General features: G+C 35.5%; 2 protein-coding genes across 3 annotated transcripts; both read right to left on the bottom strand.

The window, feature by feature from the left end:
* Window positions 1–173: 173 nt before the first annotated feature.
* On the bottom strand, window positions 174–1,328 carry LOC142639989 (glucan endo-1,3-beta-glucosidase). The gene has a single exon (XM_075814108.1). It carries the CDS (start codon window positions 1,326–1,328, stop codon window positions 174–176), a length of 1,155 nt encoding a protein of 384 aa, XP_075670223.1.
* A 1,389-nt stretch (window positions 1,329–2,717) lies between these two features.
* On the bottom strand, window positions 2,718–7,498 carry LOC142638207 (uncharacterized protein At2g39910). 2 transcript variants are annotated; one of them, XM_075812225.1, is made up of 9 exons: window positions 7,383–7,498; window positions 6,791–7,313; window positions 6,426–6,512; window positions 6,020–6,210; window positions 5,176–5,371; window positions 4,458–4,522; window positions 3,420–3,521; window positions 3,220–3,319; window positions 2,718–2,880 (listed from the first exon to the last, which is right to left on the bottom strand). In XM_075812225.1, the coding sequence occupies exons 1-9, from the start codon at window positions 7,421–7,423 to the stop codon at window positions 2,869–2,871; spliced, it is 1,317 nt and encodes a 438-aa protein (XP_075668340.1). In that variant the 5' UTR covers window positions 7,424–7,498; the 3' UTR covers window positions 2,718–2,868. The 2 variants fall into 2 exon arrangements, with proteins under 2 accessions (XP_075668340.1, XP_075668339.1); XM_075812224.1 differs by lacking the exon at window positions 2,718–2,880 and having other exon boundaries at window positions 3,062–3,319.
* Window positions 7,499–16,698: the final 9,200 nt, after the last annotated feature.

The following is a 16,698-nucleotide window of genomic DNA, read 5'->3' as shown; positions in this document are numbered from 1 at the left end:
TCATTAACAAACCTTTTTCTGCGAAACATAAACCTGTATTTTCATTGAATTCTTTTTATCAAACACTTTAACCCTAAAACCAGATTCTGATTATAGACACAAAGAATTGTCTCATCTTTACAAGAATCAGCATCAAGAAAATGCAATCGATTTTTGTACTATACTTTTCACTACTACTGCAAAAGCCAAAGCAAGAAAGCAAAGACCAAGAAAGACCCAACTCTCACGAAACCAGTTTGGTGATTGATGATTCCATTGCACCCACACCCAGAGAACTCGATCTTGTACTTCTTGGTCATATTCGGATACAGAATCCCCCAATTCCGATCATTCCTTTGCTTCACTTCGTTGTCAAACAGCTCGTATATATACACCTCCGCCACTCCTTCCTTCCTCAGCGGCGTGCCGGTCCCCGATCTCAAATGCTCCACAAGGTTCTTCAGATACATCTCGGCGTAAGCCGGATTAGCCTCGACCTCGCTCGCGTCGGCGCCGGAGCTCGGCCACCCGGTCTCCACCACGACCACCGGAATATTCTCGTAGCCGGCGACGGCCATGGCGCTAACCACCGCGTCCACCATCATGTCGAAGAGGTTCCGGTACCGGACGCCGGTGATCAAATCGTCGCGGAAGTTGAACGGATGGTCCTGGAACAAGGCGAAGCCGATCGGAATCTCGGAGTTGAGCCTGTAGAGCTTGTAAGGGTAGATGTTGATCAGGAAGGAGGAGTTGGTGTCGCGCAAGAACTGGAGCAGTGGCTTGATGAAGCTCTCGGAGGCTGGGGGTTGGAACTCGGAGGAGGAAGGCGGGAAGGGAGTGGAGATGATGTTGACGAAAGAGAAGGTGGTGGAGACGGAGATGCGGCGGATGCCGAGGTCGCGGAGGGCGAGGTGGACGTTTCGGACGGCGGGGAGGAGGCAGGAGGAGAGGGCGGGGGGGGAGGAGTATTCGTCGAGGAAGTCGTGGCCGACGGAGATGGTGGTGATTTTGGCGCGAGGGTAGAAGGGGACGACGTGGAGGTAGAGCCAGCGGAGCGCGACGGAGCGGTTGGAGGAGATGGGAGGGATCAGGGAGTTGGGGATTGTGAGGAGGAGAGAGGTGTTTGTGTAGGTGAAGGTGCGGGTGAGAGTTGGGTCTGGGTTCAGGATGCGGAGGGAGGTGAGTTTGAGAGTGGAGAGGGCGGCGGCGATTTGGTCCGGCGGCGGTGGTTTGGTGGTGGAGGTGGCGGTGGAGTATGTGACGCCGAGTTGGGTTGGGAGTGAGGTTGTTAGTTGGAGGAGGGAGGAGAGAGAGAGAGTGAGAGTGAGAAAGAAAGAGAAAGAAGGCATGGTGTTTTCTTGATTGAGAGAGAGAGAGAGAGAGAGAGAGAGGTTTGTTGGGAAATGGGATTTGAAATTTGGAGGGAGTTATGTTCGTTTTGGCAGTTAAGAGGGGAGTTGCGTATTGCGCAGACTACCACCGCTATGGGTTGGTTGGTTTCTGTTGCGACTGTCACGTTGGGCATTTTAGGATTGGAATCTTTGATTTGATGCATGGATTTGGATTTGTATATTTGGTATTGGTGGGTTGAATTGGACTTCCAATTTTATCACCACCCTGATGCAAAAGGTCCGAAGTCCGAACCCGATATTTGACAGGAAAAGAGAGTAATTCACAAGATACTCTCATACTATAAGAAATTTTATTTATTTATTGCCTTAACTGCATTACTAGTTGTTCTCTACAAAGAGAAAAGCACAAAGGCAAGCTGGTTGATAAGAATGGAAGAAAAAATAATCAAGAAGTCCATAGGCGTCAATTGTCATGATAGAAGATAAAAATAAAAGAAGCTAGTTAACGAATGTGTTGGATGTTTGATAATAAAATATATAATCCAATTTGCTGTAGTAATCTTTTTAAGCTTTTATGGTTCGCGACCCTCAAAAAAAGCTTTTATGGTACGCAAATGTTATTCTTTTATCTCGATTATATACAAAAATAACGATATTTTGGTATATTTAATGCAACATTAATAGATGCATGTTAACAAATGCCAAAAAAGAAAATAGAAAAATTAAGTACAAGGTATTTTGGCATTTTACATTTATTTTATGTTATGCATGTGGCATGAATTGACACATTGCTTTTTATAAAAGTTCACTTAGCTTCTAACATTCTTATTTTATTCTCCATCTTATTGATGATGACTAATGACAAAAAAAATAGAATTCTTTTTGTCATTAATGTGATGTAAAGAAAGGTTTCACGGAAAATCAACCACAAAGCACGAACCATTAGAAATTTTTTTTTTAAGTTTCCATTCCCCCCCTCCCCCCGAAATAGAGTAAAGTAAAGTTGGTCAGAAATTAGACTCTCTTGCTCCCTCTCTCTCCCCTCAATCCAAACAAATCATAAAGATCAAGTAACTGAGTGTTTCATGAAACGTTGTACTTGTATTTTTCAATGTATTTGGGATCCTATGTTACTTCTGGCCACACGTGAAATCGCTGTCGGCAGTGGAAGTGAAACATGAGTCACCACTAGATTACTTGGCGGAGTGGGGTTTTTAGTTTTTCCGATCAGATTTGTGGGTTTGTATCGCCTAGCAGTTTGCCCAGTCTGTTTGAGTATCTTCTTGTATTTCTTTAATTGGCTGTACTCATAATATGTGTCTTCTTGTTTTGTTTCTGCTTTAGTAATACATGTAAAATGTACAAGGCTTACGTTTGAGATATGTCTAAGACCAATTAAAATATCGCGAGTTATATTAATGCTTACAATTACATGTACATGGTTCCCAAAATGATCTATTTACATCAATTGCACAAATATTCCAATGAACATTGACAAGAATTCATTTCGTGGGACTCAAGATTCCTTTCCATATGATCATTGAACGACCTGCATCACATTTTCACAGATTAATTAGACAGAAAAGAGTAGATAAGGTATTAAAATTGGACATTGGGGCAGCATGACAAAAAAGTATCAGAGAGATTGGAAGGAAATGGAACTCAATGAGCTTGCTACTTTCCACCCACCCACCCACACACACACAAAGCTGCATAGGTGCAACTTGTACGGCTTCTTTTCCAAATATCACTGACAGCTAGACATTGGGCCAAGTAACTCACGAAATGGAATGGCAAGCTCAGTAAGTTCTCAATGGCTTTGAACCCTGTGATGACAACTGCACTGCAATTGTCACAAATGTGCAGTAATAAAGAGCATGGTTTTTACCGTTGCTGTGCCTCTTCCGCTTAAAGATGACTCAAGATTTGCCAAGTTTGGATCGTCCTTGTGCTTGCCCCAGGCAGCTTCAAATTGCATACCTTTGCATCTAGGGGTTCAGGAAGAATGATAAAAGAACAAATCAAAGATCAAGGAAGAAATTATATAAAACTCCTCTATTATCATGGAAATCATAACAGAACCCTTACTGCTGGAGTAAGATCAGTATCTGAAGAATATGCATTCTAACTTCTTCACGAGCCCTTTTCATTGCAGCCTCTTTATACAAAATCGTGAGTTCGTCAACCAACCTGACACCAAATTTGCAGAATTGTGAACACATCATAAAATCCAGAAAACAATCTCTCTCAAGATTCAATTCCCTTTGCCAATAAACCCTGATTACACCATAATCTATACTGATTCAGGGAAAATATATATATCAAACTAAAACCCACATACATATCCTTAACACTTCCACAATCCCAAGCCTTTAAACCACAACTTTTCAGACTCCAAAATGCACTACATAAGCAAGCATAGGCTAGTTTCCAAACCTGTTGTATGCCAGGAAGGTTTTGAAGCAGAACGGAAGTATGAGACTTAAAAATATACTTCCTATTCAAGGTCAAAGCAACTAAGGCCACATTTGGAAGGAAGTTCACAATGGACTAACTTCTAATGGTCACTTACATGACCATTAACTGCCATCTAGAAACAATTGTTGACTGTAGTACCTTCCTAAACATCCTTAAGGGGAAAATCAGTCATTAAACGCCACATTCTTTACTTGCACAAATAATGGGTAGGAAGAAAGAAAAAACACAATTTTGAATTTTAAAGGACCAGTGCAATGACATGAGATTGAAGTCATTGAACAAACAATCACTTATTAAGTTATAAAAACAACAAAGCAGCAGTGAGCATCCCACAGAAGTGCAATTAAAATCGTGTTTATGGCATTTGAAATGTCTTTTTTTTTTCTTTTCTTTTTTTCTTCTTTTGCTGGATTGTTTGAAATGAATTAAGTTCCTTTCATAAGGCAAGTTTCATTCTTATTCTATACACTTGTTCAGTAAAATCAAGCAAAGATCTCAAAATCATCAGCTCATTCTATTTGCTATTATAGCGTTTTGTACAGTCAAATGCATGCAAGATAACAGAAGGAATGATGTTCCAGGGCACTTCAAAATGCTGCCTAACTGTAAAAACTATCAGATGATAAAGCATATTACATAGTAATTTACCTTCCAACATATGGTGTGTTCCTTATCCACGTTAACTTTAAAATAGTCTGGATCCGTTCCAGAACCTGCACATAATTAAAGAATTATAGAAATAGAAAAATAGTATATTTGTTACTACATCAAACAAAAATCAGCTCCAGAGATAGTGCTGAATTTGCCCTATACTTATTTGTATCGGGGAAAGCCCAAAGAGGGCAATGGATAATTACATGTTTAATTAGGTTATGCATGAAATGCCTGGATTGTTACTGGTAGTGTTGAATAGAACTTACAAAGGACCTTTGCTCTATGAAACATATTTATCTTATTAAAGACAAGTATGATGCAAAGCTTACTTATCATTTTTTTTAAGTGTGATGCAATGCATATAGTATCTGAGATGCTGAAGGTCAAATGACAACAACACACTGAGAAAACAGAGGGAAAAAAGAAACTTTTGCTAGGTAGTTAATCACTAGGCTATTGCAAAGTCAAGTTCATTTTTTAATATGATAAACTATCTCTGCCCATAGTAAGACGGAGAATGAAACGTAGACCTGAGAATTTCTATCTCCATAATTTATGCAGTAAATGTATACATTGAAAATGGTCAAAATGCTACCTAGCAGAGGTGGTAAAACCTCATAATTGTGTTTCAGGAAAGAAAGGATTCCCAAAGCCATCTTCAAGCAAACACACTGGAATCAGTAAGTGTCAAAATCTAAGAAATTATTCTCACCAGTAGAACAGTCTCATCATCATCAGCATGCATCCACTTAAGCATAAGGGGAAACATACGCCTAAAATGTGCTAATAGCGCAAGACCAACAGCACTCAAAAGTGGCTCGATATATTTGAGCCATGCAACACGGCGCTCCTTGTCCCTTGGTTGCCGCTCCAAATGACTTAACATCTCATTTAACATCCTTTCAAACCTAACAACAAATACATGATAATGAGCAAACAGAAAATTTCCATAAGTTCCAATATATGATAATAAGCACACTCTAATTAATCAATAATCCATATCCAAAATTCTATAGGAAAATGCCAACGTGGCAGCTAGCATCCACCTGAACACTTAACCGCATAGGATCCAATTCTCTCCTCACTACGAGAGTCACAACAGAAACCAACCAACCTGTAGTGGTAGAGCGCAATATGCCCCCTCTAACTACCAAAACGACCTTAACTCCCTCCAAATTTCAAATTCCATTTCCCAACAAACCACTCTCTCTCTCTCTCTCCCTCAAGAAAACATCATGCCTTCTCTCTCTTTGTTCTTCACTCTCACTCTCTCCCTCTCCTCCCTCCTCCAACTAACAACCTCACTCCCCACCACACTCGGCATCACATACTCCACCGCCCCTGCCACCACCACATACTCCACCAAATTTCCATAAACATCCAATATATGATGATAAGCACACACTAATCAATCAATAGTCCATTTCCAAATCCTTTATCAGAAACATAGAAATGATTTTAGTTGCATAAATAACATTCTTTCCATTTCAAAAGAAACCTACAAAAGCACAAAAACAATTGTCGATAACTAAAAGAACACAGACAAACAAACATACCATGGGCTACGGGGATTGCCGCTCTGGATACAAGTCACAAGAAGTGTTGACATCTCAACTACACGGTGCCATATCTCATCACTAGAAGCAATATTCTGGCAGCACGCATCAAGAATCACATCTCCATACGAACCAAGCTCAACAGCATTGACATTTTTTGCAAGATGTATAAAGCTAATCATGCCCTGCCCCTGAAAGATGAGAAGAGAAAATCAACTTTTAAAACACAGGATTGCAACATGCTTGAAGATTGAAATTGTAAATTCTATAATCCAAAAACAAAATGAAAAACTTCTACTTTGAACTCAAGCTTTTATGGCAATTCAAGAATGATTAAAATTTATAACTAGCAATTTGCAATTAAATTAACATAAAAGGGGGACCAAACCCAAATTCAATCTCATACTTTCACATCCGGAGACCAATGATCAAGTGCGGTCAACGCACAAGGAATCACCAAAGCGCACAATTTTCCCAAATGAGGATAATCAACCTATCAAAAACAAAAGATGATTTTAATTAAGCCCACATGGCTACAAAAGCATAAGAAAAAACTTAGATACAGTTCCTCAAGTATTGTAGCTCCCAATTGAATGCAACCACATAATTGTATTGACCAATATAGTAAAAATGGTGTTATTTTTTCCGAGCATAATTAAATTCAACAATGCAATTCATTGATCAATACAATCACACTGTTTAATCTAATTGGGAACCTAAGCTATGTAAAAAACCAAAATCTTTGAAGTTCAAAAAATTCACAATTTGTACCTGAGTGGCAAACCACCTAAACTGATAAGCAGCCACAATGGCAAACCCAGCTGGAACTCTAGCGGAAGCAGCTGAGACCTCGTCGCCGCCTTCGTCGGACTTATCGATGGAGCTCTCCTTAATCCTCTCCTTCAACAATGGCATCACCTCAGGCATCAATTCCACCACCAACCTCTTCTCGTCAGGCACCGAACCACAATCCAATCCCAACTCTCCAATCCTCTTCGCGTTTCGCTCTCCGAAAGCGACGCAATAAGCTTTGGAGAGCTCGCGAAAGGCCGAGTTCGCTGAGGTAGAGAGGTTTTCGGGAATCCATGAGAGAAGGTCGTGAGTCGCGGAGTGAGAGGAGGATAGCAACGCGCAAGCTAGGGCGAAATCTTTGATGGAAGCGTCGACGTTAGGGTTTGGCGGTGAGGCTTTGTGTGGGAGAAGAGGCTCGATTAGGGCTTTGACGGAGATTTGGGAACCCTCTGGTGGAGTGTAGTTGGTTTTGGCGAGAGATTCCGCTATTGGCTCCGATAACCTTTGAAAAAGTTTTACAGAGAGACACTGTTAGAGAATGAAATTTGAGAGAGAGAGAGAGAGAACTTACTGAATGAGAAGGTGATGGAGGTCAGTGAATGAGTTCGACATTTTCGACTCTCTCTCAGTTCGGCTTCTCTGAGATCCTCTTCCATATAACAGAACGGACGTACCAAAACGACACGTCGTATAGTTTTAAGACTCTACACGATTCGTCGTAAAGCATTACCATATTATATTTGGGTTTTCACTTTTTTATTCCATCTTCACTTTCCAATAGAATATACCTTGAGTTGAAACTTGAAACTTGAACCTTTGAAGCTCGTAAGTCTTTCACGGTTCTTTGCTTGAAATTGAATTATAAGGCAATTGCAAATCTAAAAAAGTTAAGAGAATTAACGATGATTTCTTGGGAAAACTTAATTGGAAAGTTTGATTGCAAATTTGATTGCAAATTTGATAGACTTCAGTTTCCCCTAACATGCATCCTTATTTGCACATGACTCATTCCTTGATTCCCAATATGCATAGCAGCAAGCGGCATACAACTCTGGAACTGCCAATTTGTGAATTTATGTTAAGATGAAGAAATTGGGTCATCGTGCTCTCACGCAAACTATGAGTGCCAACTACACCCATGAAAATTGAAACAAATAACAATAAGATTTTGTATGATATTTTGTGTAGATATGGCAAATGGTCATGTCAGATCAGGTCAACCGTGTTGCAGGTAAAAACAAGTCACTTTAGGGGTCGGATCAAATCAATCAGTATTTTTCACATAGAATAAACAAATAAATGCCAATTTTTTAGAAAGAATGAATCAAATTAATTAAGGAAATGAATTGCACCTAATATCATTTTTTTTTTCATTAAGTGAACACCTATTGTTATTAGAAGACTATTTGTGCTATTATTATACTTGTGAAGGGAGGAAAACAAACAAACCAAAGGGAGCTAGAGAGAAAGAGAACTTACAGAAAGAGAAGGTGATGGAGGTTAGAGAATGAGTTCGACATTTTCTACTATCTCAATTCGGCTTCTCTAATCCTCTCCACATAATAGAATCGTTGTGTACTAAAACGACACATTGTATAGTTTTATGAAAGTCTATGTAGTTGAATGAAAGTTTTAAGACTATGTGTCCATTTGAGAACAACTTATCAATCTTGTTACTGAAAGTGTGCTAAAATATACTTATACTTTAAAATTTTTGAAAAAGTGATAAAATATGAGAAAAATTGAGGTTTAAAAAACTATACATAAAAGCTAAAAGTTAAAATTTAAGCTTATAAAACTGATGCCAAAAGGCATAATATACAATTCGATGTAAAGCATTACCATATTATTTAGGTTTTTACTTTTTTATTCCATTTTTTCTCTTTAATAGAATTAGCTTGTAATTTCATGCATATGAATAGATACACTTAAAAATATATAATAAGATGCATAATATAATTCCTATATATATAATTTAAATACTATTGATAGTCATCTATATATTTTGTTAACTCTTTAAAAAAATTTGTAAAGATATTATTAAATATAAAATGTAAATTGTCCATATATATCTATATATATTTATTTATTTATTTATTATTGTGAAGCACATTTTTTTTTACGATCCATTTATTCTAAACTCTTTAGTTTTTGTACTTAATAACTCACTTGGATGAATATTTATGATGTGGTTCACATTTTATTTTAAAATTAAGAAATAAAACTTTTTAAGAATAAATAATTTATAACACATGGTGCAAAATTGGGACTCTAATTTGAAATTTTAATTTGAGTTTCTCTTAGCTTCACCTATTATTATATAGGCTAAAATGCAAAACTGGCCCTCTAACTTTCTTCAGATTTCATTTCAGTCCTCTAACTTTACTTTCGTTCATTTCAGTCCTCTAAGTTTCAGATTTATTCAATTAAGGCCTTTTTGTTAACTTTTGTTTAAAATTTTTTGAAAAAAAAAATCTGGAAAATATTTTTCAATCATTAATTGAATTTTTTTAATTTAAAAAATTTGAAGAAAAATTTATAAAATTGAAAAATTAACCACAACATATAACAAAAGTTGATGAAAAAACCTTAATTGAATAAACTTGAAAATTAAAGAACTGAAATGAATAAAATCAAAGTTAAAGGATTGAAATGAAATTTGAAAAAACTTAGAGGGTCAGTTTTGCATTTTGCCCTTTTATATATATATATATATATATATATATATATATATATATATATATATATATATATATATATATATTACTATAAAAAATGATGTCACATTTTTGTAGCCTAAAAAAATTAAAAATGACAAAGCATAATAAAATTAAGACTAAAATGCAATTGCACCCTCTAAGTTTGACTAAAGTTCATTTTAGTCTTCTAACTTTACTTTTGTTCAATTAAGTTCTTTAAGTTTGAAATTTATTCAATTCAGGTCTTCTGTCCTTTTTTTTTTTTTTTAAATTGCTCTTAAAAAAATTATTTTCACAAAAAAAAATCTATAAAATTAATAATAATATTCTATAAATTTTTTATGGAAGAATTTTTTCCAAAAAGTCTTTTTTCATTAGTTAATCGCATACTTAAGGGCACTTTTTTTTTTTTAACAAAATTGGATAAAATGCTTGAATTGAATAAATTTAAAAGTTAGAAGACTCAATTAAAGGAAAGTAAAATTAGATGATTAAAATGATTTTCATTCAAACTTAGATGGTGCACTTTGCATTTAAGCTTAAAAACATGTAGCATCATTTTATTGGATGAATTAAACACGTGTGATATTCTTATATGACACTTAACCAAACATATGGATGGGTTGATGCAAACAAAATAGAACTTCATGTGGAAAAATTCAAAATTTGAAATTTCATGCCTCAAAACTTTAGGAGTGCAGTTGCAATTTAGCATTTTCTTTTCCTAAAACGTTAGACGGTTAAAGTAGACAAATTGGGGGCATTTTAGTTAGTTAGATAATGATAACTGCGTTATGAGTTACAGGTACATTATGGAATTCATTTCTTCGTAGGCCCATTGACACTCTCAGCCTTCACTGATGCAGACTGGGCAGGGGACCCCTCAGATTGTCGTCCCACCACTGGTTTTCTAGTTTTTCTTGGTTCTAGTCCTATTTCCTAGTCTTCTAAGAAACAAACTACAGTCTCACGCTACTCCACCAAGCCATTGACAAACCCTCTATTCCTTCTTCAACGTTGCAAACTCATGGTGGATTCATTCCCCTTTCTTTTGAGGGGATGTTGAAGAAGACAAACAAAACGATGTAGTTCGATTAAAATAGAGTTCAAGTGTACCTGATCAAAACACATAGTTTCATTAAAAGTTCAGACTCAAACGCATAGTTTTGGTTAAGTGAGAAATGGTCTTGAATCAAGTCGCAAACGGTGTCATGTTGATGAATTAAGGATCAATTACAAAAGGCGGGAAAGTTAGTTAATGTAATCCCTGTTATTAGTTTTAACTAATCCCACCTTTCACTGATCAATTCTGTATTTTCAAGAGCTGTAATTATTTGGTTCGATTCACTTGGTGAATAAAATATTGACCATATGATCATAATGTTAATCAAGCAAGATCAATTTCATTCTTCTAGAACATATAAGAACTCTTCGAGCTAGTAAGGCTGAAAGAAGGAGAGTCGAGAGAATTCAAAGAAATAGGATCGCTTCACTAAAACAACTTCGGAGATTTTTGTGTGCTAATCAAAAGTTTAGCAAGCTTCATAGTAGGAGAAGAATGATGTTGCTTTCCCCTTCCTATTTGGAAGTATAGATGGTAAAGAACATGTTTCTTGGTTTGGTCAATGTTGCTTACTGGTATCCTAATTAGTAACTTGAATACTCGAATTCGATGGGCTCATCTTATAATTTTAGTTTGGTTTCTAATATTTATTTCTTTCCCCTTACTATTAGGAAGTATAGGTAGGAAAGAACATGTTTCTTGGTTTGGTAAATGAAAGTTTATGGATTAAAAAAAAATCAAGTTAAGGATAGTGCTTCATTCGGGATTAAGATCAAGTGCAATATCTTTCCCCTTACTATTTGGAAGTATAGGCAGGGAAGAATATGTTTCTTGATTTGATTAATAAAAGTTTGTGGATTACAAAAAAGTAACAAGTACTTCATGTGGGATTGAGATCCAATGCAATAGCTTTCCCACTTACTATTTGGAAGTATAGGTCATAAAGAGTGAGAAGGGGTTGAGCTAGTAAGGCCGAAAGAAGGAGAGCCAAGAGGATTTAAAGAAATAGGATCACTTCAAGGAAACAACTTTGAGAATTTTTGTGTGCTAATCAAAAGTTTAGCAAGTTTCGCAATTAGAGAAGAATGATGTTGCTTACTGGTATCCCAATTGGTAACTTGAATGCTCGAATTCAATGGGCTCATCTTATAATTTTAGTTTGGTTTCTAATATTTATTTCTTTCCCCTAACTGTTAGGGAGTATAGGTAGGAAAGAACATGTTTCTTGGTTTGGTTAATGAAAGTATATGGATTAAAAAAATCAAGTTAAGGCTAGTGCTTCATTCATTACTATTTGGAAGTATAGGCCATAAAGAAATTGTTTCTAGCCAAACAAACAATTTTGTAAATTTTTTTTACATGTTTAATACAAGCAACGTATGTTGTTATCTTATATTTTACGATATCTCTATATTTTAGATGGTTTATGTTAATTTGGGCAATGAAACCACATGAACTAAACATGTCAACTTAAGTTACAAAAATGTATTTCATTAGAAGCAAGCATGGTGAAAGTGAGAGGGGGCCGAGCTAGTGAGGCTAAAAGAAAGAGAGCCGAAAGGATTCAAAAGAATATGATTGCCTCACTGAAATGAATCCGGGGATTTTTGTGTGCTAATCAAAAGTTTAGCAAGCTTTATAGTAGGAGAAGAACGATGTCACTTGCTGGTATCTCAATTGGCAACTTGAATGCTCAAATTCAACGGGCTCATCTTATAATTTTTGTTTGGTTTCTAATTTTTTTTTCCTTTCCCTTTACTAGTAGGAAGTATAAGTAGGAAAAAAAATGTTTCTTGGTTTGGTTAATGAAAGTTTTTGGATTAAAAAAAAAAAAATCAAGTCATGGATAGTGCTTCATGCGAGATTGAGATCAGGTGCAATAACTTTCCCTTTACTATTTGGAAGTATAGGCAGGAAAGAACATGTTTCTTGGTTTAGTTAAAGAAAATTTATAGATTAAAAAAAATCAACTCAGGGATAGTGCTTCATGCGGGATTGAGATCCAATGCAATAGCTTTCCCACTTACTATTTGGAAGTATAGGCCAGAAAGAAATTGTATCTAGCCAAACAGACAATTTTGTAATTTTTTTTCATCTATTATACAAGTTATAAAGTTTTATGATATCTCTATATTTTAGAAGGCTTAGCGACCTCCTGATCAGAAATCTAAGTAATCAAGTTTGGCGAGCACATCTTGCGCTCGAGCACGTAGCCGCATCAGTGAAGTAGCTTCAATTCATTATGGTTTCCACGGTCGCTGAGATGAGAAGTCCGGTGGAGCTATGTCGTGATTTTGGTGGTTGGGATGGAAGCGTATCCGTGGATCCTAGAGCCACTAGATTCACGAGGTTAGAAATCCACCGCAATGTTGGAGAAGAAGAGATCGATTTCAACAATTATAGGTATAATTCTTCTACGATTCTTTATCTCTATTTTAACACATTTGTTGTGACAAACTAGTTTTAATCAATTAATTATTATTTATTTTTTTTGTGTTAGAGTTTGTACATGAGGATTGTGCTGTGTGATCTAAATTCTAATAGTTTTTTTTTTTCAAACCATAATCGAATCAGTGAGAAAGAATAGTTAGCCTGCTAACTATTAAGTAAGACCAAGTCTGACTGAGAAAGCTACAAGTCGTTTAGTACCGCTACAAGAAAAAGGTCTATTACAACAGGAAAAATTGTTGCAATAACTACAAAATCATTGCAATAAGGTATTGTTGCAATGACAAAAATGTTGTTGCAAGCCGTTGTAATAAACTCCGAGGCAATAGGTTTATACAATAACAAAATCTCGTTGGAGGTGAAGTCCAACACGAGGGGTATTTTTGGAGCTTATTTCATGAGTTTCTCCCTCTCAATTTTCTCCAAATTTTGGGGAAAAAACTTTTTAGTGGGCTCGGGGAGAAAAAACTTGAACCCCACTATTTATTTTCTTTCCTCCCCATCCAACCAAACATACTCAAAAAAAGTTTTCCTTCCCATTTTCTCTCCAAAGTTTTCCATCCACCCTATTTCATCCTCAAACAAACACACCCTTAGAGTAATTGTAAGAGTTTGGTTTTCTACAAATGGGGCATGTGTTTGTGTAGTTGGTGTCCATACGGGTAGTTGGGATGATAAGAAATAGTAGAAGCCAACAACTAATGCTATGTTTGGAAGTTTAGAGGGAGAAGAGAGTAGAGTGAAGGAGAGTTGTGGAGAGAAGAGTGGAAGAGAATGGTTATTCTCCACCTTATTTGGATGTTTTTAAAATTAAGTAAGGGGGAGAGGGGTAATTAGCCATTCATCTTGTTTGAGTGTTTTAAAAATTAGAATGGATAGAAGAGGAAATGATCAAATATATTTAAATAAACAAATTTACCCTATTAGAAAATGGACTTACAACATTGGTCTATGATAATATGATTAATTTGACATATAACGTACAATATGTTTTTTGATATATTTTTTATTTGATTCAAATTAAATAGTCAACATTGATCTGTGATTAAATTTTTTTTTTCATTTTTTATACTAAAAAAATCCTTAATTATTAATAATTAAATTAAGAAGAAATGTTTGGTTTTTTTTTTTTTTTTTTTTTTTTTTTTTACTGAAAAAATCAACAAAATATTGAATTTTGAGTGTATTTTTCATTTACTATTATTATTTTAAATATTTTTTTATTTTTCTTAGTGTATGAATTTAATTTTTGAGGACTCAGAGAGAAATTGAGATACAAATTTATGCAAGTTCACAATCTAGACTCACTCAATCACTTTATCAAACACCTTACGAGCAATACTTTGAAACTTTAAAATTTAAATAAAAAAGCCCTCAAATCTGAAACCCACTCACAAATAACATGTATTACCCCCAATAAAAATCACAATTAATAAGAAATTACCCAATAAAAGTATAACTATAAGAACATATTTATTTGATCCAACTCAAAAGAAACCCCTGAATAAGAAATTAAAACAAAGTTTACCTTTGAGAGAGAAAGCTAGGCATAAGAGAGGAGTGAAAGACAGTTTGAGAGTGAAGAAGTTGTGAGAGAGAGAGAGAGGGAGAGAGAGAGTTTTTAAGAGCCGAGAGAGATTTGGGAGAATTTTTCAACATTACAGTTTTTTTTTTTTTTACATATAGAACATAGTTTGTAATTTTGTTAATATGATAAGAGTAAATTTGGTAATTCATTTGGTCAACACATTTCTATGCTCTACTTTCTCCAAAATCTCTTCAATATGGGGGAACTAAAAATGAGGGTTAGAACCTCTCCAAACCCCTCTAAATCTCCCCCCTCCTCCGTTAAAAAACATTCAAATAAGATAATTTAATTTACTCTCATTCCCTCTACTCCACTTTCTCTTCCATCCAAACTGAGCATAAGCGGTGTGAGAATTAATAAGTGCTAATGTGTCATTAGTAATTTAGTTTATTTACTATTGTTTTATCACGTTAGAATTTGCTATTTGCTATTGTTTTTATAAGGTCGGAGTTGTTTTCTGTGCACCTGCATCAATAAGTGCAAAATAGAAAAATTATTGAGTTTTACACAATTTTGCTCAAAAACTACACACATTAGTCCATCTATAACACTATTCATATGAAAAATTACTATGGTAATTGTGCATATATCATGTTCATGTGTAAATGGTTTTTTAATTCTTTTTTTCTCTCTCCCCATTTGTCTTACTCTTCCCCTTTGGCTTGTGTTAAAGGTGGGCAGGGTTGGGTGGATCGGTGTGATATAATAAAAAATGTGAGAAAATTATTATTTAAATAAAAGATGGTATATAATAGATAAATTTATATGAATTCAGATTTTCTAGAGTTTCTAAGGTACTCTACCAAATAGAGTTCTTTTAATCTTGACTTCTCATTTAAAATTCAATGGTTCAGATTACACAATGTCATTAATTCTTAAACAAAACCTTAAAAATAGATTTCACGTCAGCTATTAAAATGGACATGTCACATTTTGAATTTATTTTTAATTTAAAAAAATTTTAAAAGTTAGATCTGAACCCAATCTCTCTGTCATGCCAATACCAACGAGACCAAACTTTTCTCCAGCGAGATCTGAGCACCGGAATGAATAGAGAACTGGGTGGAATTGACATTGCAGAGAGATTGAAGTTTCTGCAATTTGAGAATTGCCAGACGTGAACCTCCACATTTTCTCAGTATATTCCCTTTGAGATTGGTTGCCTCTTCTTCTGCTATTCGTGCCTCCTTAAAGAACAAAATCCCCTCATCCGTCATTCTTCATAATCTGATTAAGTGGTAGAAACAAGGTTTGACTTCAAGGGAGGAAAGTTTTTTATCTTGCGTGGAAACAGTTAGTATTAACCAAATCCCTGTACTTGAGAGTCCACACGCATCGGAAACTTTGGAAAAATTTTCGAGTGTCCGGACATCTACAACTATCAGACAACGATTCTTACTAGAGAAATCTAGTAGCTTCAATTTCAGCTCATAAAGAGATAAATTTTCATACAAGAACTCCCAGTCACATGTAAGCTGTGGCAAGATGTTTATTAAAATTTCTCTAGATTCAAAATTCGCAGAGAAATTGAACCAAGCACGGCCATGGAAATGATGCTCAATATCTGTTGCGTTATAAACTGTTCTATTCATTCCGGCTCTCAGATCTTGCCGCTGGAGAAAAGTTTGGTGTTGTTGGTACAGAAGAATAGAAGCCAAAATGACCTTTTGGCAACTTCATCCAATCCTACTGATGATTTTTTTTAAAAAAAATTTTTGCGCCAAAACCCAGCTGTTTTCTCTGCATTTCATACAAAAAGGCTGCTTGTTTATTGATGACAAGTCAGAGTTTTAAAGATGTGAAAGGTTAAAATACTATTCATGATAGAGGAAGAGGCCCCATCGTAAGCTATTTAAGAAAATGACTCTCACATTCTCCTTCCTTTTGGGTGGGGCTCATCTGTTTAAGAAAGTGGGTTTTTTCAGGTGAGGTTAAGGGTCCGTTTGGATAGAACTTATTGCTGAAAACTGAAAACACTGTAGTAAAATAATTTTAAAATGTATGAATAGTACCGCGGGACCCATTTTTAATGAAAAAATTGCTGAAAAATGAAATTTGTGGGTCCATGAACAGTGCACGAATGCACTGT

This window comes from Castanea sativa, chromosome 6 (genome assembly GCF_040712315.1).
Source record: "Castanea sativa cultivar Marrone di Chiusa Pesio chromosome 6, ASM4071231v1".
NCBI classification, from domain to species: domain Eukaryota; kingdom Viridiplantae; phylum Streptophyta; class Magnoliopsida; order Fagales; family Fagaceae; genus Castanea; species Castanea sativa.
This window is presented reverse-complemented; position numbering and strand designations above follow the sequence as displayed.